The sequence below is a fragment of the Stylophora pistillata genome, chromosome 10 (genome assembly GCF_964205215.1).
Source record: "Stylophora pistillata chromosome 10, jaStyPist1.2, whole genome shotgun sequence".
NCBI lineage: Eukaryota > Metazoa > Cnidaria > Anthozoa > Scleractinia > Pocilloporidae > Stylophora > Stylophora pistillata.
The window spans coordinates 25,036,170-25,061,154 of NC_142528.1; the positions used below are offsets into that span (position 1 = coordinate 25,036,170).

At 39.9% G+C, this 24,985-nt stretch overlaps 3 protein-coding genes across 4 annotated transcripts; 2 read left to right on the forward strand and 1 right to left on the reverse strand.

Annotated features, from left to right (window-relative positions):
• Nucleotides 1-632: 632 nt before the first annotated feature.
• LOC111340390 (phospholipid-transporting ATPase ABCA3) lies at nucleotides 633-19,179 on the reverse strand. Of its 2 annotated transcripts, none has more exons than XM_088735326.1 (18): nucleotides 19,041-19,179; nucleotides 16,948-17,809; nucleotides 15,858-16,481; nucleotides 15,406-15,547; nucleotides 14,577-14,771; nucleotides 13,190-13,416; nucleotides 12,531-12,849; nucleotides 12,128-12,325; nucleotides 11,013-11,388; nucleotides 10,375-10,553; nucleotides 9,550-9,718; nucleotides 8,554-8,795; nucleotides 6,621-6,800; nucleotides 4,971-5,477; nucleotides 4,123-4,307; nucleotides 2,463-2,650; nucleotides 1,537-1,707; nucleotides 633-1,105 (listed from the first exon to the last, which is right to left on the reverse strand). In XM_088735326.1, the coding sequence occupies exons 2-18, from the start codon at nucleotides 17,773-17,775 to the stop codon at nucleotides 724-726; spliced, it is 5,112 nt and encodes a 1,703-aa protein (XP_088591452.1). In that variant the 5' UTR covers nucleotides 17,776-17,809; nucleotides 19,041-19,179; the 3' UTR covers nucleotides 633-723. The 2 variants fall into 2 exon arrangements, with proteins under 2 accessions (XP_088591452.1, XP_088591453.1); XM_088735327.1 differs by having other exon boundaries at nucleotides 18,934-19,046.
• A 61-nt stretch (nucleotides 19,180-19,240) lies between these two features.
• On the forward strand, nucleotides 19,241-20,235 carry LOC111340397 (m-AAA protease-interacting protein 1, mitochondrial). Its single transcript, XM_022947245.2, has one exon. It carries the CDS (start codon nucleotides 19,272-19,274, stop codon nucleotides 20,025-20,027), a length of 756 nt encoding a protein of 251 aa, XP_022802980.2. The 5' UTR covers nucleotides 19,241-19,271; the 3' UTR covers nucleotides 20,028-20,235.
• Nucleotides 20,236-21,804: 1,569 nt separating this feature from the next.
• Nucleotides 21,805-24,483, forward strand: LOC111340405 (uncharacterized). Its single transcript, XM_022947253.2, has 2 exons — nucleotides 21,805-21,945; nucleotides 23,592-24,483. Exon 2 carries the CDS (start codon nucleotides 23,607-23,609, stop codon nucleotides 24,351-24,353), a length of 747 nt encoding a protein of 248 aa, XP_022802988.2. The 5' UTR covers nucleotides 21,805-21,945; nucleotides 23,592-23,606; the 3' UTR covers nucleotides 24,354-24,483.
• Nucleotides 24,484-24,985: the final 502 nt, after the last annotated feature.

A 24,985-nucleotide genomic window follows, 5' to 3' on the forward strand; every position in this document is an offset into this window, starting at 1 on the left:
GTTTTAAACGGATTTGACACGAGTAACTTTTGAAAAGTGCTGAGTTGAATCAAACTGAAAACTTTCGTTTTATACTTTGTGAGCAGCAGAGTTGGTAACGCCATTTTTCTTGAAGCTACCAAAAAAAAGGGTTGCTAACTTCTCCACTGACCATGAAGTAATCTGAATGTAAGTTACATTAACTTGTTGTTGCTATTACGCGATTCCAGCAAAACTCGTAATGGACCGACGAAAGCTTATGCTGCATTTACCACGCGGATGTCAAAATGACCTGAAGCACTTCTCATGGCGTATTTTCAACCCAATTATGAGATAGTGTTGTCATCGCTATTTCCAAAAATATTGTAGAGACATGTTTACCCTTATCGCGACAACGCTAAACCTGGATTGACTCATCATGCTCTAAAGCAAAGTCCTTGCTTTCGTATCAAGTAAATAAATAGCTTACAGGCGCTCTTTGACAGGAAACCCCGCATGCGCATTTTTTTCTGGTCTCGCGCATTGTTGCAGCTCGCCCCATCGTTTACCATAGCGGCTACTACTCCGTGAAAATATCTCCATATAAATTCTCTACAACCGTAATAAAATCTTCAAGTCTCTCGTATGGTAAAAAATTAGATAAAACAACTGAATGTTCACAATAAAAAATTAAAATCAGAAAAAAAAAATATTAATTTGAAAATTTCTGTCGATAATTGCTATCTATTACCATTAAGAAAACATTTACTCGTCTTCTGCTCTCTGCCCTCGCGCAAAGTTCAAAAACACTTGTTCCAGTGTGGTCTGACTAACAGAGTAATCCTCAATATTATAGTTCAATTTGATCCGCTCAATTGTCCCGAACAGCTGAGCCCACGATACATTGGTGTCACGGATGTGATAGTGGATCATGCCCTGGTGCTCGTCCTTCAACACGCTGCCAGGAAATGTGCCTTCAATAAATTGTTTCAGCGGTCCGGTGTCTGATGTACCACTGGCTACTCTGGCCAGCAGAGTGTAACCCTCTCCAAACTTGGTTTTAAGGTGTTGCGGACTTCCCAGGCATTTGAAACGTCCGTTAACCATGATGGCGAGTCGGGTGCAAAGAGCCTCGCATTCCTCCATGCTGAAAGCGAGAAAAAGTTTTTATGTTACAGTCCTTACGCCCGCTCCAAGGAGAGCAGCGGTTTTAGAGCCGTAACCGCAGTCTCGTTTTCAGGGTCCAGGGGGAAAGGAAGAAGAGAGACCTGGGAACGAGGTTCAAGTGGCCGTAAGAGGGAGATAGGGATATAGGACACTTTTTATTCAAAAACAAGAGTCGGATTTATATCCAATTGATTTGGTTGTTCTTCCCCATGACTGATTCAAAATCCCCCGCACCGTATAGGCCAGAGTTACAATTTGTTGAATAAAAACTTCTTTCATCACAGCTCAAAGCTGAGACACAGTAGTGAAGTAAAACTTACAAACAGGTAGACGAGAATAAAAGATCACTTTCGTATCACCAGCTCATGAAAAGACTTCTCAGAGGTAAAGATGTTTCATGAAAAGACCCACCTGTGTGACGTGATCACGATACATCTTCCATCAGCCCGTACACGTGACAGTGCATCCCATAATAGTCTCCTTGCTACTGGGTCCATTCCAGTCGTGGGCTCATCCAGAAATACCACTGGAGGGTCCCCTACCAGTGATATGGCTGTACTCAGCTTACGTTTGTTTCCACCACTAGAAAGAGAAAGATATGCGCATAAGGGAACTAGCGTAATGTTCCCGCACCCACCAAATCAGGGCATCAGGGTATGTATTTCGCACCATTGGAATTACGGTCTTCGGGTATGTTGCTCGCATTAATCAAATGGCAGCATAAGGGTTCGTCAATCAATCAATCAATCAAGTTTATTGTCTTTATGTGAGGCATGGTTACCCAGATTGCCCGAGCCAGAGGCTCATGTATGAAACGTAAGACAACAATCCCCCCATCCTACCCCAGGGGAGGGCATCCACCACACTGTAATCTCGCGCGTGGGAAATTAACGTCTCCCACCCCAAACCCTGCAGGAGACGGGGCCTAAGGTTTATTCGTCCTTATCCGAAAATACTAGAATACCTATCCATTTCTTGATATTATGGAAAGGTACCAAATTCTCCTCAGTTATTTTAATACCATAAGTATTGGGCCGGCCGGGGCTCGGACCCCAGACCTCCCGCACAACACAATCCAGCGCTCTAACCAATTGAGCTAACCGGGGGACAGCACTCAAATCATGGCATTCGGATATGTTATTTGGACCAATTAAATCACGTTATAAGAGTTTGTTACTCGCACTAATGACACAACGGTATAGGGTATGTTTTTCGTGCAGTGTCTCCGCACAAGCACGAGGCAATTGTTGCCGACTTTTACAGGCAGCCTTCACCTCTGAGAATATGGGTTTACATCATGCACTATACCATAATATCACTTGGGAGAAACAACTTACCTGTAAGAACCGGCTAATTTATCAGCGTGATCTCCAAGCAGCAACGATTGAATGAGATTATCCACCACATCCGGTATCATGACTTCCGGTACGCCTCGCAGTCGTGCGTACATGTACAAAATTTCTCTTCCGGTCATCTGATCGATTAATGCGTCAAACTGGGGACAATAGCCAATGCGTTGTCGAACCTGAGGACGCAAAGGGCATGTCGTCATTGATGGAAGGATAAAGAGTCAATTGTGAACACAAGCGGCTTATTCAGTAGGAGCTTATGTCGGTTTCTACCGAGTGATCACTACTCCCCTTTGGATGAGATGTTACTTCATCGCCGATAAGGCACTGTGAGAGTTAAGTATTTTTTACCCAAGATGACAACACAATGACCAAGCCAAACCTCAAAGCCCAACCTTTCGATCCTAAATCTGATGCGCTAGCCATGCTAGGTTGCCGCATCTCCCACAATTCTGTACAAGTCTTAATGAACAACAACAAACATATGAAACATATGAGTGAACTGCAGTTATGAGACGTATATAAGAACGATCCTTCGCAGTAAAGCACTATTTGAGCAATAGTGGAAAACAGACCTGAAAAAAAAAAAATTTCAGGCCTGTACGGGATTCGAACCACTGACCTCTGCGATACTAGTGCAGCGCTCTACCAATTGAGCTAACAAGCCAACTGGGAGCAGGCCATCAATTAATTCGATATAAACCCGTAGATGATAAATCGAACAACAACAAACATATGAAACATATGAGTGAACTGCGGTTATGAGACGTATATAAGAACGATCCTTCGCAGTAAAGCACTATTTGAGCAATAGTGGAAATCAGACCTGAAAAAAATTTCAGGCCTGTACGGGATTCGAACCACTGACCTCTGCGATACTAGTGCAGCGCTCTACCAATTGAGCTAACAAGCCAACTGGGAGCAGGCCATCAAATTAATTCGATATAAACCCGTAGATGATAAATCGAACAACAACAAACATATGAAACATATGAGTGAACTGCGGTTATGAGACGTATATAAGAACGATCCTTCGCAGTAAAGCACTATTTGAGCAATAGTGGAGGCCTGAAATTTTTTTTTTTTTTTTTTTTTTCAGGTCTGATTTCCACTATTGCTCAAATAGTGCTTTACTGCGAAGGATCGTTCTTATATACGTCTCATAACCGCAGTTCACTCATATGTTTCATATGTTTGTTGTTGTTCGATTTATCATCTACGGGTTTATATCGAATTAATTTGATGGCCTGCTCCCAGTTGGCTTGTTAGCTCAATTGGTAGAGCGCTGCACTAGTATCGCAGAGGTCAGTGGTTCGAATCCCGTACAGGCCTGAAATTTTTTTTTTTTCAGGTCTGATTTCCACTATTGCTCAAATAGTGCTTTACTGCGAAGGATCGTTCTTATATATATAAGTCTTAATGACTTGAAAAAAAGTACATCCGATGTTTCAAAACAAAACAAAACAAATTGAATGTAGGTAAAAGTTTTCCGTGAAGGAATCCTGATCTGTAAGATGAAATGAAGCGGCCATAATCTCTTCACAGAGGGCTGCGGCCTTTATTCGCTTATTTTAACTGGTTGACTCCCAAAAAAGATCTGAACATAAATTCTCCACTTAAACTCAGCAAGCCATTCAACACAACTTACCTTGTTCATGTTGGTCCTGATGTCAAACCCTTCCACCAGAGCTGTCCCAGATGTCATTGTCTCGTCACCAGTCAACATGCGGAAGGTTGTGGTCTTCCCAGCTCCGTTAATTCCCAAGAGACCAAAACACTCATTCATAGGGACACCGAGACTCAAACTGTCCACAGCAACCAATGGAGAACGACCTTGAACATAAAGAGTATCATAATCGAATCAGTATCTCCACAAAATTTGTAATGGGACCGACAGCAATTTTTTAATTTAGTGTCGAAACCACGTCATGTGATTGATACAAAGAGCTCGCGCTAATCTCCCAACCCAACACACATAGATCTAAGCCCAACCGCATGCTTACGTTTATTCACAGGTTAGACATATCCAGTCTCCTAAATCGATAACCTAGCTTAGACTCGTAACAATATTGTCATTGAAGTCCTCTACTGGCATCTGATATTTAGTAAATTTCAACATCAAAGTTCAAAAATGCTAAACAAGTCTGGAAAAATGTGATCTTACTTGAAAAGTTCCCTAAAACTTGATAGCCTCATGAAATTCCAGAGGGCAATACAAATAACCGGCCGGAATCAAGTGCGAGAAAACAGGCGAGAGAGAGCAAGTCACAGTTGAATTTATTTGCGCAACTGATTAGTTGAAATGATGTCGCGAACTTGTTTTAAACCAGTCAAAAACAAGGAAAGAAAAACCACATCAGTTCAGGATAATAAATGAAATTTGATTGAAACTGAGCTTAATATCACGTATTGTAAAATGATGTATATCGATATTAGCGAAATATAAGTTAATATTCTTAATAATCTCGGAAACAAAAAGATTGAAATAGAACTTACGACCGTTTCCACAGAAAACCTTGGTAAGTTCCTTGATTACGAGAACATCATCTTTGTCTGTACACCTCAATACTCTTTCCTTCTCCTCCAGAACGTCGTCATCATCAGCCAAGTGGGAGTCCTCAGATACATTCACAAATGCGAAGGGGTTGCGTATGCGCCTAAAAAATCGCGCACAGGCCCCAAGCGCGCCATACTCGATCAACAGCACGAGCGAGTAGAAAACAATTCCTTCCAAAGCCAAGAAAAGCAGGTATCGGCCTATGCCTGGATTATCCCAGGCCAAATAATTGGTTTGAAACTGCAACTCTGAGCCTATCAATTCTTTGGCCATTTTTTCACACTTTGCCAAGGGCAAAAACTTTGCGTAGGAACGGCAAAACTGGTCAACGTAATACAGTGCATTATAGTTGTTGAAAATATCTGAAATTCCTTGGCCGAGGCAGTAGTTCGGCAAGACAAGGAAAACCCATTTAAGAGCATCAGCCACGTCCAAAAGGTTAAGACCTGGAAAATATAATTGGTTATTCAACTTCTTTCCGATAAAAGCGAAGAGGTAATGTTCTAATCTTGGGCGAATCATCTTGACACATTCTAAGCACAAATATACCACAAGGACTTTTCCGGAAGAGATACATTCGTTTCTTCCTTAAAATGTTTTTCTGAAGTCCTAGGAAAGTGGCAGAGCTTATCTGTCTCTAATAAAAAGCTTTATTTCGATATATCAACAAAGTTGAAATGGTAAATTGGCCACCGTAACGATTACAAAAGCTGACGTTTCGAACGTTAGCCCTTCGTCGGAGCGAATAAAGGAATTGTAGGTTGTGTGTGCTTTTAAAGGCAGAAAATGGAGCTACGTTATTGGTGGGAACATGGCAACGAGAAAAACACGAATAAATTAGTGGAATGAAAAGCGTTCGTTGATACCTGTGGGATCATCTTTCAAACCGGAAGTTTAAATCCCACAGGGATCAACGAACGCTTTTCATTCCACTAATTTATTCGTGTTTTTCTCATTGCCATGTTCCCACCAATAACGTAGCTCCATTTTCTGCCTTTAAAAGCACACACAACCCACAATTCCTCTATTCGTTCCGACGAAGGGCTAACGCTCGAAACGTCAGCTTTTGTAATCGTTACGGTGGCCAAGTTACCATTTCAACTTTTTTGATATATCCAAATTATTTCGTTACTCCCACCGACGCAGCCCCAAACAGTTTCTTTCGAAACTATCCGCCTTTATTCTAATAAAAAGCGTCGCGTACTGAAAAAAAAGACAAGAACTGGTGTAAGATGGTGTAAAACTGGAAGACAACGTTCTTGCGTTTTCAGTTACCTGGAAAAAACTACAAACTGTTGCTCATTGATCACTGGAGAAATGGGCACATAGTAAAAGCCTGCGCAATTGTTTTCAGCATGTATGTATGTTTTCATACACACTTAGAAAAAAAAAACTAGGTGATTAAAGAGGATAAGTTTCTAAAGAAACTGCGGTGCTGCGTCGTTGGTGGGTATTACTGGATACTTTGATTTAATCAACTGAAATAATAATGCAAATTGGGTACCGTGGAGAGCTTTTGAAGCTGACGTTTCTAGCGTTAGCCCCCTTTCTCAGAGCGAATGAACACAAAATAAAGTTGTTGACTTTACCTGGTATACTTAAAATAAAGACAGTCAAAAGTGTAGCAAGTCCTGTGATGACGTTGAACATAGTCAGAACCACATAAGCAGTGGATGCAGTACGAAACACGAACGAAAAGAGATACATCAGAGGAATAATGGCCCAACCATACAACATCAGCAATAGGAACAAGTAACCAATACGAGGACCTACGAAAAAAAAAAAAAAAAAAAAGGAGTTTTAGCGAATGTGATTAGGGACCTTAAGCAACCACGACGGCGACAGCAACTAGGACGTGGAAAAACAAGAGATCTAATTGGCAGAACAATAGCTCAGCACGTGCGTTTTGAAACTTTGTACATTTCTTAGCCGTCCTATGCAAAACAACAACGTGAAATCGCCAAAATTTGCGTCGTCTGCGAACCGAAACCGCGACGGCAAATTATTTTAATTTCCACTTGGAACTCAACGCTACTTTTATACGTCATGCTGAAGTTGAGCTCACAAAGGCGCCATATGAGACAGTAAGCTCCTGCAGCCATGTTTGAAATTCTAACTAAGAGTAGAAATTCATCTTTTAATCGGAGTCTTCCTTGGCGTTGCCGTCCTGACTGCTTAAGGTCCCTATTATCTCTCGGTACATGCCATGTCAAGATGATGCTCTTTTTTTCATAAACCGAGACAACTTTTCCCAACCCAGGCAAAAGCTGCCTAAACCTTTACTAGTGGTAGGCACTGGTGACATCTTTTCCGGCGCTGAAAATCGGCAACATCATTTTTAGTATTAATCACTAGTGGCATCTTTTTCTGCGCTAATATGAGCAATAGTGACATCGTTTTCGGAGCTAAGCTCAAGTGACATCTAGATAACACAGCCGTAAAACGTCAAGCATGCGCAAGGGGATCAATATAGGCCGGCCGCACGTCTTTTTCCCGCGCAAAATCTCAAAGGGAAATATGGGAAACAGCCGCTGTCTCACAAAATAAGTGAAAGAAATTTGAAACATTCATAAAAATATTTCAAAGGAAACAAAAGTAGGGAAAAGGAGCTCAAGACCGCCCACCGGTTTGCTCAATTGGTTAGAGCGCCGGATTGTGTTGTGCGGGAGGTCGGAGGTTCGAACCCCGGACGGACCAATACTCAGGGTCTTAAAATAACTGAGGAGAATTTGCTACCTTTTTTTTTATATCAAGAAATGGTTAGATATGTGGAGAGATAAATGGTCTTCTCGGATAAGGACGAATAAACGGTAGGCCCAGTCTCCTTCAGGGTTAGGGGTAGGAGACGTTAATTTCCCACGCACGAGATTACTGTGTGGTAGATGTCCTCCCCTGGGGTGGGATGGGTGGGTTGCTGTCTTACGTTTCATATATGAGCCTCTGGCTCGGGCAACTGGGTAACCATGCCTCACGGAAAGACAATGAACTTGATTGATTGATTGAAGACTTTGTTCGAATACAAAGCTTTTTCAAGCATAGTATCCTGTTGATTTAACACTCTACTTTAGGCTCTACCAAAAAATTTATATGCTTTTAAAACACCGTGACGTACTCGCTTGTATGTTTGTTTATAACTCATGCGAAACAGCTTGGCTCTGATAGCCTGAAAGCACGCCACCTATTCATCAAAACGTTCGCACAAGCGTGTACGCAAAACACCGCTGACTTTTTGACGGCTTCGGCCAGGCCCCGGTTGTTCGAAGGTTAGATAACACAATCCACTGGGTAAATCTTCATCCAGTGGATAACACAGCACGTTTTTTATCACCTATCCTGAACTTCGATTTATCCGTTGGATGGCGTTATCCGTCCTTTATACAACCAGGCCCAAGATTATGGTAGATTCATTGCAATGTTTCATTCCTCGGTTAATTGAAGTGAGTCAAGTTTGGTTTCTGTTCACTTCAAGTACTGGTAAGTCCATCAAAAACTAATGTCAAAGCACTAGAGCTCATAACAAACCTGTATAGGCTGGCACGTCAAAGGCAGCCACGAGGATCATAATAGAGAGGGTTGGGAGGAGGAAGTTAATCAAGTCCCACGTATACGCAGAATCCCAGTAGCTAAATGGGTCCACACCGCTGACAAACTGAACGTGTTTCGCTTTATTGGATCGTTCTTGGACAAGAAACACAACGAAACTCGAAGCCAGGAAAGCCATACCAAACAGAATGTTGATTGCGACATTGAACCCGAGGCCGTTGCTAAAATAAAGACGTCGAGGTAGACTACTTAGAAACAAAAACTTTTCATGACAACAATAATAAATCTAATGAGTAGGAGGGTTTAGTCTAGGCAGACAAAATTTTGACAGCGCGCGCGCTGTTTGTAATTTGGACTCGTGTTACAACTTTGCACACGTGTAAGTAAAGGCAAATATACACGAAAAAATCCGCGTGTCTGATTGGCTGAAAACGAGTGCATTTTTCATGTAACACAAGCGCAAAGTTGTACCACGGGTGAAAATTACAAAAAGCACGTCTGTCTTGACTTTCTGTGTTGCTTTTTCATGCAAGTCATTAACAAGTAACAACATGATTTCTCAAACAATTTGGTTTACATAAGCACTTGAACAGTTTCAAAGACTACAAATTGCACTCGCAATTAAAAATTTACTCGTCCTTATTAACATCAAATTGCCCTCGAAATCATATCATTACTTATACTGATATACACGATATTTGTAATTTTCACTTGTGTTACACAAAAAATACACTCATTTTCGGCCAATCAGACGCGCGTAATTTCTTCATGTACACTTTTACATGACAAATGCACTCGTTTTCAGCCAATCAGGTGCGCAATTTTTTTTTTTCCAGAATCTGAAGTTTATGTTAACAGAATTTCTTCTCCCGGGATTTGACATACCGATCCAGGTTAAATTGTGAAGAAATGAAAAATAAAAATCATATACTTTGAGACCTACTGACAAAACTGCCAAAATGCATCAATCCTTACCGCTGTAAATCATTGGCAGATTCTTTAGCAGTTCTTGGCAGCGGGTGATTAACAGTCATTAGTGAGTAGTTGCTGCCCAGAGTAGCCCTTAAGATGGCATTGTCGGCAGCTGCTAGAGACACGGCGATGGAATGGTATGCTTGGTTATTGAACCACGCAGTGACGTTCACTAAGGGGGGAGAGAGAGTAAACCAAGTAAGCTTCATAGAGATATTATCATGCGACCCGTGGGGCGCCGTACGCGCAGTCCCATAGAAAACCATATTGAAAGCCGACTTGTGTAAGGCCAGACAAGTTGACGTAAGCCGGTTCGGAAAAAGCCGTCCGGCCCTAGTGCACTTCTACAGCTTTCTTGTAAAAACATAGAAGAACAAAGAAATTTGTGTTTTTCAATGAATCGTAAGTTTCTTGTTCTGACTCGAAAAACACAAAGGATAGTTTTTTTTCGCCCGTCTATCGCGTCCTATTTAGGTTGAAACAAAATTTTCAAAATTTCATAGGGTCCTATAATGAAATGCTTATGAACTGCATTTAGTTTGGTCGGTCCGGGCGGGAAAATATTTGGCTCCCGTTCATGAAGCACGGACCTCGCTGCGCTCTTCCATACGTCATGACCTCGAGCCAAATATTATCCTACTCAGTCAATAATATTATTGTAAAAAGGACCGACTGATCGACGCACAGTGCAATATTTAGGGATCGCTTTATCACAACTATTTTGCCCTCAGATTAAAAAGGCAGCCGTAAGCCGAGGTTAAATTTTTGACGAATGTCTTTTTCACCGGCTGCAATTGTCATTTTTAACTACTCTTCAGAAAAATTAACCTTTATCCTCCTGTTTCTTGAAAGTGGCTGCAATCAGGTCTCTTTTGTTAAAGGGGCCAACTCCTATTTTCTTCGGCTCATCCAACAGGTACTGTCCCATATCAACTTTGACATTCACAGGTTTTGTCTTACTCCCACCAGGCCACTGAGTTGTGTAGTTATCTGCCAAGTTGCAAGTGCTAAATAGATACAAAAAAAAAAAATAATATAAAATAAGTCAATCTAATTAGGATCTAGATATGCCTCCAAATGTTTGAAAGTATGCGAAATAGTAAGAGCGTACGATCGCTTCATCTTCTCCGTCAAACAGTAAGATACAAAACGAACACCAATAATGACGCGTTCTTTCGCGTTTTTCGCGCTCCAAACAGTCGGCTTGTTTTTACTTTAAAATTCGTCAACTAATAAGTTTTGGTTCGCTGTCCTGATTACTTTGGTTTTAGTTCAACAAAACTCAATAGAATGACGCTCTGGCTCTGAAGCTTGCTTTTGATTGGCGGAAAACCCTACTGGCCAATAGCAGTTTAACGATTCCGTAACCAAGTATTTCATAATGAAACGTCCCACAGTCAAAACTCAAAATGGTAAAATCAATACGAAATAAGCTTAACGCTCTACTGAATCCAAAAATAATGTACCTGTTTACGCAATAGTAAGGAACGTCGTTGTTCAAGAAGTTGAGCGTCGATAGAGCGAGTGGAGGGGAATCCGTGGGCTGAGGAATGGTCTTGGCACTGATCAGAGCAAACAGCGTATATACCAGAGGTAGTAGAAGCTGAGATATGATAGCCAGCTTATGGCGCTTGGAGTGCAAAAGACGCTTCACAAACATTGCGTACCACCGCTGACGAAACAGCCGGAAACCGGACGTGTGATTGTAATTGTTGTAGTCACCAAATGTGCCATAGCTGGCCGAGGATGTTCCAAACGTACCCATTCGTGCCAAGACGGAGGATTTCTCGCTTGGAACAGGCAAAGCTGTACTCTCCAGCACACCGTTAGCTGAGGGTGTTCCTAAAAAGATGGCAACTATGTAACCGCAGATACAAAAAACACGATGACAGTAAATGACTCTAAGGACTTCATAATAAAAAGAAGAAAAGAAATAACAATTTACAGAGAAAGTGTGAGCTCCTTCGCAGCCGAGTTTAGAGATATCACGCAACGCTAAGGGCAACCTCCTAAAGAACAGGTGCGTGGAGACTACAAAGAGTAAGGAATAAATACGCGACGGAGGTTTAATGCACATGAATGTGTGACACTGGTCAAACGCGGGAAAACGAGTGTTGGCGGGAAACCAAGCACAGGAAAATGAATCCCAAGTAGCTTGTTACGCACTCGTGATTGGTTAGTAACGTGCTGTCGTGTAACTTATTAGCTCCCATGGGGTTTTGTTTCTGTTTTGTTTGTATAGAGTTCAAAGGACGTTTATGATTAAGCATAGTTGTGAATACGAGTCATCGAATAAACACGTTAAATAATTGTCTACGAGAATAATTATTCGACACGTGCTATGTGTTCGTGATTGGTTGGCAACACGTTATGTTCTCGTAACTATTCAGGCTCTACTTGGTTACACTGATCGAGATATTTCAAAAGTTCAACAAAAATAGAAACAAACAACCAAACAGAAAGGTAAACGACAGCCTTTCTTTGTGAGGTGATTGCAAAAGTGACTAGGAACTTGAAAACAAAATTAAAACTGTTTGATGTTTTGTTATGAAGTTATTTTTATCCTCGAAAGATTTCTAACCTTTGCTATTCTGCTGAAGTTTATCGCTGAGACTGCTGTCCATTTCCTCTCCAACCTTGAGGAAAACTTCCTCCATAGTTGTAACCGAAGCACCATAACTGGCGATTCCAAGTTCTTTGCGGCGGGTTTCCAACTCCAGAAAGAGATTCTCAAAGTTGCCTGTGGCTTCACTTGGCAAAATAAAAGACAATTCGGCTCCTGAAAAGAAAATAAGATCATAGGTCAACAAAGGCGTTCAATAACTATAAAAAAAAAAAATCATTGATGAATGAGAAGGTATTTGAGAATAAAACAGGAGTGTGTGAGGATTCAAGTAAAATTTCATCGTAATTTTACGCCTGGGGATGAGATCTTGTAGTGCGACCAATCAAATGAGAACTAAACAAAAAGAATAAAAACTCACCAATGTTACTCTCAACAGTGGCTGTAGGCACGTGACTAGCGACCACACCAGTGACCTTAGGGACGTCGCAAGAGGGCTCCTTTACAATGACCATGTGATAGCCCACTCCATATTTGTTCTTGAGAAACAGAGAGGAGCCACAACATTTGACATTTCCTTCAGCCATGATAGCGATCCTATCACCCAGAATGTCTGCCTCGTCCATAAAGTGAGTGGTGAGTAGGATGGTCCTGCCTTCCTTATGCTGCTGCAGTAAATCCCATGTGAACCTACGCGCTGACGGATCCATACCAGATGTTGGTTCATCTAACATCACCACCTACAAGCAAGTAAAAATTTGCATATTTCCAAACTTTAAAGGTAAAGTCTGTTTACGTGCCAAGTGATCCATCAGACCCATCAGAACGGCGTTTTACTAAGATTTCTGTAGCATGAAGCGACTGGGAGTATTTCTACTCCCCCCTGGAGGGGATGCTAGTCCGACACAGGGTTACCCCCCAGCATTAATTTCGCCTGCACCCATTTAAACACTAAGTGAAGAGAGGCACCGTGAGGGTAAAGTGTCTTGCCTGATTTCCAAACTGTACAATGAAGAAGAAAAACCAAAAAAAAAATTTTTTTCTTGTGTCAGCCATTCTATGGGGGTAACAGTAACTAACCTTGGAGCCACCAATCAGTGCTATCCCAACTGAGAGTTTCCTTTTCATGCCCCCAGACAGTGCACGGGCCTGTGTTTGTCTTTTGTCGGTCAGACCAATGCACTCTATCATCCTATCAACCTCTCCTTTTGCCTGGCTGGATGAGCAGCTCTTGAGCTTGGCAAAGAACCACAGGTGCTCCTCAACAGTTAAACGATCAAACAACACATCATGCTGGGGACACAGACCTGGAGATAAGTTAAGTGACAGAACTATGTCTAAACATATTTAGAAGTAAAGGAGCAAGACTAAGAAAATCAAACAAAGTGAACTAGAATATCACTACTTTTGCTTTACAATGCATTTTGGCTGGTCAAGTATTCTAGTGTCACTCTCCAGCAAGTCAGATGATTAACCTTTAACTCCCATGATATGATTGTTAATTCTCCTTTCCAACTTCCAGATATTTCCTTGCAAGCAAGTGATGAGAATTTCATGTTAGGTCAAGATAACAACTTATACTTGACAAGTTTGAGTATTCTCATTACCTGTTTGCTGGATAATATATGGATATCATATACAGATATTAGGAGAAGTTACATGTCAATCACTTCGGGGAGTTTAAGGGTGAACTCAGGTTTGCATGTGCTTTAAGCAAATTGTAGATTGAAACCCATGGTTGAAACCCATCTGATATATTCTGGTAGGTTCGGATAGATTCTTGACCGAACAAAGTCCTTTGACACTCTGGGTGGTCTCACACATATCCTATCCTATTACAGCACTATCAAATAAGTGCGAACATGCTATGTTGTTCTCACAAAAACCCATAACATTTCATTTGATCATCCCCTTTAACCATCTACTAACCAATAGCCTTCAAATACAAACATGAAAAGCAAAATAATGTATAGCATTGCAAACAGAAGTTTTTGGGGAAAAGTCCTACAGGAGCCTGAATAAGAAAAGAATTAGAGGAATTAAAGATTTACATGAGAGTTTTTATATCTTCAAAAGAGACTAGCCCAGATTTTTGGAGTACATCTTTTAAAATCCTTGTTTATCTTTGACATTCTTTACTATACTCAGGACAACTAAAGGGGTCTGAGTAATACAGAAAGTCAAACTGTGGAATGGTCTAGAATCACTGAAAAACAGAGAAAATCAGCAGCACTCACTGAAATTTTTCATATTATTAAATGTTACTTTGTTCTGGGAAAAAGATGAGTGGTTGTAAGAAATCTAAGCTGAAGATGGCAATCATGGTGATTGGATTTCTTGCATATCTCAGAAACTTTTAATTGCAATTGATCAGTTCACATGGCAATGGATGCACCAGAACCAAAATAAAAAAGTTTATCACCTTCTTAGTTTATCACCTTCCAAGTTTTAGAAAACAATATCTCACCCAGACTGCTGCGTACTCCACTAATGTTATCTCTGATGGAACAGCCATTGACAAGTGCAGAGCCAGAAGTAGCAGGAAATAGTCCAGTTAGCATGGACATCAGTGTTGTTTTACCAGCCCCATTGTGCCCAAGAAGGACAGTTATCTGCCCCTCATACAAGTTCAGAGACACTCCATTGACAGCTGTTTTCACTCCTACAGAAGTGGAAGAAAAAACTGTGGTAATTATAGTAAAGTGTTATATCAAAAGAAGTGCATGGAATGAGGCCCTAACCTGGGAAGCAACTTTTGATGAAAGATCAAATTCTCTGTGTGTTTCATAAGGGAATTCAAGCCAAGTTTTGGGAGAATCTAACAGTTAATCAGTAGTCACTAAAGGCATTTTTCCATGCATTCTTTTAATTAATTAGATACAGCCATTTGTAACAGGTTTGTACAAAAATCACAACCCTCAACCAATTCTTCCCAACATGAACACCTTGAGGACCCATAAAAGTGCATCATAATGAAAAAAAAAAAAGCCTTGGGATCTCTCTGAGACACTGAGTTTCTGTAAAGTAATAATCAATTACTATAACTCGTCAAAATGAAAATATCAACTAACTGGAACAACTGCACACAGACAAACACACTCCTCAGTTACTATGGATCAAACTTAATATACAAGGAAGAGCCAACAATTCTACAGCTATAAGACTGTGATATACCCTGGTTCCACAGCCATATCGATGAAGAAAGCCATAAAGAAAAGGAGACTGTTTTATTGATAAGAACTGCTTAATATCTTACAAAAAAGTACAAAGTACATTTGACTGAAGCTTTTAAAGACCTTTCTCAGTGGAGAAAACTTTCTTCAGGTTTCGTATTTCAACCCCTGGCTCCAAACCAACTGGATCTTTTTCTATGTACTCAGGAGCAGTTGTTGCATGACAGGTGCCATTTTGTAAATTGTGAAAATCGCCTACTTCCACCTGCAACAGAGTTGGAAGTAAAACAACTGTGAATGCTAAATTGGTGGATGTGGTTTGTAGGTTCCAACTTTGATGATTACACAAACTTTAAAAATATTTGCCTCAGGAAAATGTGTTACACAGCACAGCTTGACTATTTCTTCATTAGTGAATCAACAAATAAGGTCAAAATGAATGAAATAACAATTTCTCATACTCGCTACCATGTACAACAAAATCTCACGTAAATATATCTACTTAATAATTCCAGCTGCCTAACTATAAAGTTAAGTTGATACTCTTTAGATTTGATAAATAAGACAGTTCTAACCTCTTTGTTCTTTCCACACCAGTAACTGGCTAAAACAGGGAAGTACCAAGGTTGTGGAACCCCATAATTGCCAGGAAATACTGCTTCAACATACCAAGCTATCAAACCATAGACAATTGAATCCACTACAAACATCCCAAAGACATAGCCAAGTGTAAGATCATCATCAATGGAAGGCCCGTGATTGATATTTGACCACTGAACCCCAGTACCCTCCCCTTCAAATTTCCCAATCAACTGAGCACCCATGGACATGGCAACGTTTGAAAGGAGGCAGCTTGCCAGCTTACTGCCCAAGCCCATTGTGTCGTAAGACTGTTGGACAAAGAAATAAGGGATATAGCTCAAGAACCACAGGATCCCACTTGCAGCTGCAGCAATGTTTGCTCTGGAGAAGAAGACACTGATGCAGAAACAGAACATGATAGTTGATATTGCATACAGAAGAAAGAAAACAAATATTACAGAGCGTGAGCTTTCGTTCAGGACACGACCCCTATCAGTGAACTTTACAGTGAAGAAAACAGCTGCTAAGGCCATGGTGATTAAAAGGAATATGAAGTACTTTGTAAACCAAGCCAACCAATGGAGCCAACCATTTAGACCCATCATCTTCATTGACTCCTGTTGACAAAATGATATTAACAATAAGTTAATTAACCCTTTCACTTCATAAGTGACCAAGACAGAATTTCTCCTTACAAGAGCAACACCATATCAAGCAGACAAGTAATGAGAATATAGAAAAGTGGCAATTTGGGGATCATTTGTTGATCCAATAATAAATTCTCTTAACTAACATTATAGGAATAGTATGGCAAACAGTAAGAAGAATTAGGAATGAGATCTTGGGAACAAAGGGGCTGAGGTAAAAATACTGGAAAGTGTCAAAAAGAAAGTAAGAGAATTAGACAAAGGAGCACATAAATGGAAAAACATTTTTGCAACACTAGAGTTGTAACTTATCATAATTTTCACTTTAAAAATTTGCTATTCAGACCTTGCATGATTGAATTTTATGATTATTTTTCATCACTGTATGTATTAAAATAATTCAAATGCTAAAAAAGCTATGTATTGGTTAGCTCACCTTCAGTTTCTTCTCCTTTTCATAAACAATATCTTGTACAATGTTTAGGGCCGTGAATATCAGAGACAACATCAAAAGTAAGGGTAGAGAGCTTTGTATGACCAACACAAATTCATCATGAATGTAAGCAGGAGAAGGAAATCGTTTGACTGACACTGTTACATTGTTCAGAGTCTGAATGTTTCCTTTGTGCTTGACAATTGCAGAATCCACAGCATGTTGAAGAGATAGAAATCCTTCATCATAATATGATGGAGGGCCACCATAACGGCTACCTTCATTCCGAGGTCCTGGTTTCTGAAACACTGGAAATGTAAATTGAGTGAGCCAGGATGTTGCAGGAGATGCTCCAAATGGTGTTTTCTCTTTCTTCCTTGCTTTGGAACTTAGACGAATTTTATAAATAATATTTCTGGAGTAGAGGGTGTTATTGAAGACAATTCCACCTAGGAATATCCTTTTTCCATCTTTATTCCTCTCTTCATTATCCACTAAAAATGTTTGCATTTCTTTCTCATTTTGGAATCCAACAACAGCTAGACGCTTCAGTTGTTTTGCAACTAAATCCATAATATTTCTGACATCACTCGTGTTAGGAGTAAATGCCAGTTTTGTTTCAGTGACATTGGACGGTAATTTATCAATATCAAATGCAGGATAGGTATTGCTTCTTTTATTTTCCACTTTGATGACAAATGCTCTCAGAAGGACAAGGATTATGATAAAAAAGAGTGGCATCGAAATTTGAAAGAATGCTCGCACTGGAGATCTCTTGAGAAGGATAATATTCTTCCACAATAACAGCAAAAATTGCTTTCCTTTTCCCATCTTGCTGCTGATTGCCTAGTTAAGTAAAATATCCCTGTTGATGAAAAGATAATACATCAAAGCAAAGTTAATTTTCATGAAGGTGTTTGGGTATTTTTCAGTTTTTCTAAACCCATTACACCCTAACATCAGTATGCATATTCTCCATACTGTTCTCTATACATTTCCTAAGGTGCTGACAAGGAGAATTTGTTCAACAATCAAGAGCTTCTTTTAGTTTGCGATCATTTTCTTTATTCTCATGGCCTTTATATGTGATTTAGGGGTGGCATCGTGAGGAGAAATTAGATGCTAGTCACTTCCGGGAGTTCAATGGTTAGCTTTAACCCTTCCACTCTTTAAATTGCAATTACAATTAGTTTATTCACAGAGGGAGTTGGAATGGTGGAGTGGTGAGAGTGCTTGCCTTCCACCACTGTGGCCCGGGTTCGATTCCCGTACCTGCCATCACATGTGGGTTGAGTTTGTTGTTGGTTCTCGTCCTTAATGCAAGGGTTTTTCTCTGGGTGCTTCAGTTTTCCTTCCTCCGCAAAAACCAACATTCCAAATTTCAATTCGATCGATCTGGAGTTGAGTGTTTTTAACATGAGCCACCAGCTCAGAAGATTGGGCAACCCCTTCCTACATTTAAATACTATTTATTGGTGGTTTGCACGTTACGTCATTGCCGTTTTAGCAGGAAAAACCATGGTAGCCACGTTAAAGTTCAACCCTTTTACTACAAGTTTCCATTAATTTTTATTGCCAGTTTTCTAGCATGTTTTTTCGGGTGTCTTTAATCTTACTTCTGGTTTATTCTTCAAAGCCTCCCGACACATGTAAATGATGTGGACGGGTATTCTGAAGTTGCTCCTTAAAACCTAACGATTTTGGGTCAGCAATTGGTATCTTCCAAAAATGGAGCATTGAAACCTCTCATCCAATTTTCAGGTGAAATTGCGAACTAGCAGAAATCAATTTAAAAATAATCGATCGCATTTTGCACGATTACATACGATGAGAGGCAAGGGTAAAGAAGAGCAGTTTTTAATCTAAAAGGGGAAGGCGAATGTAATTTACCAAGCTACGGTCTCTGCTACAAAACTATAATCTGATGAGTCAGCGCAAACTAAACAGGAATGAATCTCACAAAACTGACAAAATCATGCGGCCACTTACGTAACGTAACGATGGTCTTCCAATTTCCACGAGTTAGAGGTATGCATGCAATCGCGTGAGAATTCGTAAAAACCTGGTCGTAATTTGCATGAAGATAAAACACTTACCACAAAATCAGAAGTTCTTACACCGTCAGCTGAACTGCATTAGCGTGCTAGATGCGCGGGTAGAATCAGAGAACATTTGCTTCTTTCGCTTTTATATTCAGCCTACACACAACTCACATGACTGAAAAGTGACCGGCATTTCGGTTTACATTACGTAGTGCTTTAAAAATAAACTTTTGCTGGGTGACCTCTCCATTCGAGCTGAAAAACCTGGCGTTTTCTCCTGCCAAGATGGCGGCTCAAACGTGCCTTAGACGAATTCGTTTCACATTCCGAAAACTTCCCTTCAGTGAGGTTCACTCTCGGTCTAAAGCATTAACTTCAAATTGTGGAACCATTTCTTCGGTTCTAAGACCACCATTTGCTTTTCCTTTGCGTATTACAAGAACAATGTGCTCGAAAAAAGATGAAGATTTTTCTGGTGATGAAGATGGAAATGGGGATCATGATGAAGTAAAACCCGCTATTGTATCCCTCAATCAAGGACCTTTTGGTTGGATTGCAAAGAATTTGAAGCTATTTTTACTAAAGACCTTAGTGGATGAGGAATTCGATGAAAATGAATTTCTCAAGGGCGCCAAGCAAGCTTTGTGTGTGGTATCTCAGCTACTGAACAAGGAACAGTACAGCCAATTGCAGGGGATAGTGTCTAATGAACTAATAGACACACTGATGAGTATGAAAGATGATAAAACAGTAAAGGAAGAGGTCTCGATGAAAGATATTTTATCAGCGAATATACAGAAAGTAAAACTCAGAATGGAAACGGATGAAACTGTAAGTCATGGCAAAGGATCTTTTGAGGTTGACATAACAGTTGCCTTTGTGTGCACAAGAGGCAATAGCAAGGAAACGTTTCAAAGGGAGCTTGGAAATGTTAAGATAATTAAGTTAAATATTCCCAAGATAGCATATTTAACTTTTAGAAAACGTCATACTCTTGACAACGCTACTGGTTGGCAGGTGACAAGTATTTATTATATCTGATACTTACATGTAAACATTTTTTAGTGTGGATGAGAAATTTGAATACATTGTTATTTCAAAGATCATGTTAATGTTAAGCAACACTCATGAATAATGATGTAATTCAGTTCATGCTTCTATTATTAGAACATTTATGCTTGAGGAGCACTGAAAGCTACAAAACCAGACAATTGAGAGCACTCTTTTCCTGTTTTTATTATTATTATTATTTTTTTTTTCACTTTAGAGACAATGCAGTTTCTGAGAAAGCAAATACAATATTAAGCCCTAAAAATCTTGTTTAAGGTGATAGTATTAGCAGATTACCTCCTAACAACTTCTGTTATCAGCAATGTCTGTTTGGTAAGCCTTCTTTTGGTTTCATAGCCCCTTGAAACAACGATAAATTCTGTGCAACACTGTGTTACAATTTTGCCATCTCAGTTCTCTGGAGTTAGAACTCTCTCAGTGTAAGGGAGTATCACTGCCACTAGCTCACCACGTAAAAGATGTGTTCCAGTCGTTCACTTAGTAAAACGAATCGCGATAGTAAACTGCGCTAATTAAACAATAGAGTGTTTCTGTCGAGCAACTATTGGCTGATAGTTGCCCTGTGGAAATTTGATGTTCTTAAAACAAATATGCTAGTTTTAAGAACATCAAATTTCCAAGGGGCAACTATCAGACCGATAGTTCCGAGACATAAACACTCTATTGTTTTTATTGTTCACCACTAAATTTTCTTCCGTGCCTACAGCTTGTCACAAATGTCAATAATTCACAACCGTACATTGGCTAAATAATACGTTATACCTGTCAGATTGAAAAGTCTGTTTTTCCGATCTGCCTAGCTTCGCGGCCGTCAAACTATTCAAAACTTTTCTCGGATGAGTACTATCAATCCAGGTATTTTCCGCAAACGGGCACTATCCATCCGGGTGTTTTCTGCGGGCGGGCACTATGGGCTGATAGTGTCTCTCCACAGATGAACACTATCGCATCACGCGATCAATTTAAACCAATAAGAATTGGAGAAAATTTAGTGGTGAACTATAAAGGGGTATTGGGGTAAAAAAGACGAGAGAGGTTTGGGTCAGGTTGAGAAGTAAACCGACCCAACCCAAGGCCCCGTTTTAGACTTCCGTTTTAGTTCCTGAACGCCTGAAACAACTTTTAGCAGGAAATTAGTTAAAGACAGCTAAGCTGTTAAGGTGGCGGTTCGAATGTATGTTTATCGTTTTGAAAACTTCCCTTTATTGCGGAATCGTTGCGTTTTTTAAAGAACTAATTCTTCCAAAATTCCAAGATGATTGCCTGATTGTTCTTTACGCGTGTATACTACATAGCGTGTTTGCTTCAATTGCGTTTTCGAAATGAACGCCTTAGCAGGATTCTTCCCATTCTTGTAGCACTGGCTTCAAAACTGGATGGGCGAGCAAATTAATCCTAACTCTGACTCCTATTCCGTTCTAGGCAGCCCGACCGGATTTAGCAGGATTTCTCTCTGGTGACAAAACTTTTCAGTTCCTTCTCTATGGCAACAACTTTTGAAACATGTTGAGCTGCCCAGTGATAGTGTGTTCGAAATAGCGTATCTTGAAACGAATCGTAAATCTGATGAAAAGCGTTCGTTGATACCTCATCGTAAATCTGATGAGATTATGTATAATAAAGTTAGACATTTCGATTTAGTTGACATCCCAGACATTTCTGTAGTTGCTAGGGGTAACGATCAGCTGACCTTTCTAACATAAACTATTTCAGTCACATGACTCACAAAGACCTCTTTGTTTGAAGAATTAGAGGCTTCCTGTCGAACTACGGCGTTTTCTTCCTACGCTTTAAAGTTGGTCCTTAAGACTTGAAATCCAGTTGCGGGTCTACTTTCCACAAGAGTACCATACGTTATTTCCAAGGCAAAGTTTCCAACTTGAATTCAGTAAGTTTGCAACGTTAGCAAGTGCAAGTGTACTAAACACTATGTACTAAACATGTCTAAACACATTTGATGACGATTTCATTCGATCCAAGCTAAGACCTCAAATGACTATATATTTTCATGCCAGTGAAATAACAATTAAGTCACCTTGTGTGTTAAAAACAGTTTATTTTAAAAGCATACAGTAGGGGAATTACAGTAGAACTTTACTGCATGAATCCGACCAGAACTCGTCGACCGTTTCTGGCTCGATATGCATTTTTTTTCAGCTTTACCATAGGCTTTTTCTCAGCGCTACCATCGGCCAATTCAAACTCCCCTTTGTCTTTAATGTTTTTCCTTTTCCTTGTTGGTTCAAGTATTCATGTTAGTGCTCGGCAAATGGATAATTTCCTAAAGCACAAGAACAGCCCCCCCCCCCCCCCACCAGTTAAAATTTCGCGGTAACTCAGTTTCAGTTTCGTTTTCATTGCGGAATTATTCGTCACGCCAACGGCAGGTATTATTTCCACTTCATTTAAATCAGTAAAAACTGTGAAACTGTTCGTGTTTATTTCCACAATGTTAGCCTTCAGTTGTTCAGTTTCAAAATGATGATTAAGTAGATAATTTCATTAGCTCTTTCCCAGAAAGTCTCATAATTGAAATTCGAAAGCTATCTCAATACCGAGAATGACTGTTCAATTGTATGCAGGTGGGGAACTAGAAATGATAAGTTTCTAGTATGTATGCCTGTTTATGTTCATCTATTTCGGTCTATATCTAATAGGAAACTTTATTATACTCATATGCAGCCAATTAATTTTAGACAATTGATTACCGGGTCCTTGTACGATCTCCAAAACTTTGTATGTGATCAAAGTAATAATGTACTGAATTCTCGGAAAACCGGCCAACGCTTTACCTGTCGTGTTATAAAAGTTTCCAGATGGAAAATCATTGAGATTAGAGTTAATTTTTGTAGTTTGTATTTTCTAAGGGCTTTTGAATAAAAGTCGCCTCCTATATTGAAAACAGTAAAACATTAACTTATCAGGCAGTCTAGAAGCGACAGGAAGACTTCTGTTTCTCTTTAAACTAATAATTTTATTTTACCACTCTTCCATCGCGACGGTAGAATCTAGATGAAATTCAATTTTCGACTGAACATCTCGTTCAAGTCTTTTGAAATTATTCTATGTTTCTTTCAAACGGTTTTGTCATCATTTTAACTAATTCTTCTAAGATTTTTGTTGCCCTGTACATGCAGTTGATCGAAAATTGTTCGAAGAATAAGAATGACTAGTTAAGTTACTTAATGATCCTCTCAACCAAGCCGCAGCAGTCATTGATAAAGACTTTATACGCGTAGACAAAGAAGACCCAATAGCATTCAATGATAAAATATTCCAAGGGTATTTATACTGAAGGTAATAATGTCAGTGAGTTCTCGAAAAGGATAACGCTTTACCTGTCGTGTTGTTAATTTCCCAGACGGAAAGTCACTGAGATTACGAGTTACTTTTCAAAGTCTTTATCTGGTGAGCGTTTTTAATGCAAATCGCCTCCTATATCGATGATAGTGCAGAGGAATTATTTGTAGCCGGGGATTATCCTTAGACACGAGTCGTGCGTATTCTTAGTTTTGATGTTCTTTTTCATTCAAGATAAATCCTTATGACATGGATTACAAATTGGTTAAAAGAGAAAGCTTTCATAGCTGGATGCAGGTTCAGTCTGGATTTACTGCCGTTGAGGAGCAGGAGGAAACAGGTATAGAAATGTTTAAAAAGCAATTAACCAAATCAGTACCTAGTCAAGTGATAGCGGCACACCTAGGCAAACAAACATCAACTCAAATTGTGAAAACTGGAGTCCGAGTGGTTTCTAAGAACACGTTTGCCCAGTCTCTAACAATGGTGGGAGAAGAGGCCATGATAGCTGGAGTCGGTATGGTGTCAAAGGAAATGGTGACCCGAAGTGTTTCAAGTGGTGGACAAGAGGCCGTGAAAACTGGAATTCAAACAGTGACAAAGGAGGTCATCGAGGATACTCTTTCAATAGCGGGAAAAGAGGTCGTGAAAACTACAACAACAAAGGAAGTGTTGACTCAGAGCACATCTGCGTCCAATACTGTAGGCTTGGGTGTAGCCTGTGGAGCAGTGATTGAAGGAATCAGCGCATACTATGACATTTCATGCGCGCGCGAAAATATGAAGGAAGGAAAAATAAGCTCAGGCGAATATAACAAATTCGTTGGAAAGAGAGTTATGACCGGTTGTGGAAGTGTTGGGGGATCGTCTTTAGGAACGCTCCTTGGACAAGCTGTTATTCCCATTCCGTTTGTTGGTGGTCTTGTAGGAAGCGTTGTAGGCGGACTTGTGGGATCTGTCACGGCCGACTTTACTGCAAATGCTGCTTTAGAATGAAGCCATTCCATTCATGTGTTCGTTCGTAAACTACAATTTGGACGAAGGTCATTTCAGAGTTGCAGTTGATTTCATAACGTTTTCTGGTCCTGTTGCAGCTCAAAACAATTTACCATTTACAGTAACAAGGATTACAAAGTTTAATAGCATTAGAGTTACAGTTTGACAGAACTTTGTTCATATTGTTGAGGTTCGATTTCCTGTAAAAAACCTTATTGGTATGTATATTTAATCTAATTCGACTGTAGTGGTACTACAATTCAACGTTTACGAGGATGTTTTGATCGGGAAGAGGACTCGCTTAGTTAGCAGTAGCTTTTTCTGTGCAGTAGTTAATCGGTGACAAAAGTAATTGTCTTAGCCCAAGTGACAAACCTGTACCTGGTCTCTTAAAATTTAATCAGGAGACTCTTAATATTCCATAGAGCCAGTCGATATGTTATTGTCCAGTATCGCTAACGAACAGTTTGCACAACAACTGACCTTAGTCGAAAGATTTCGTGTTATTTTTAAATTTTTATTTTCTTGATGAATAGAGAAAAGAGGATAGCCACTTTTTTAGGACGCGACTCAAATCATACTTGGTCTTAACGTTTGGATGTTAGAATTTCAAAGCATCCCCAGTGCTTTAG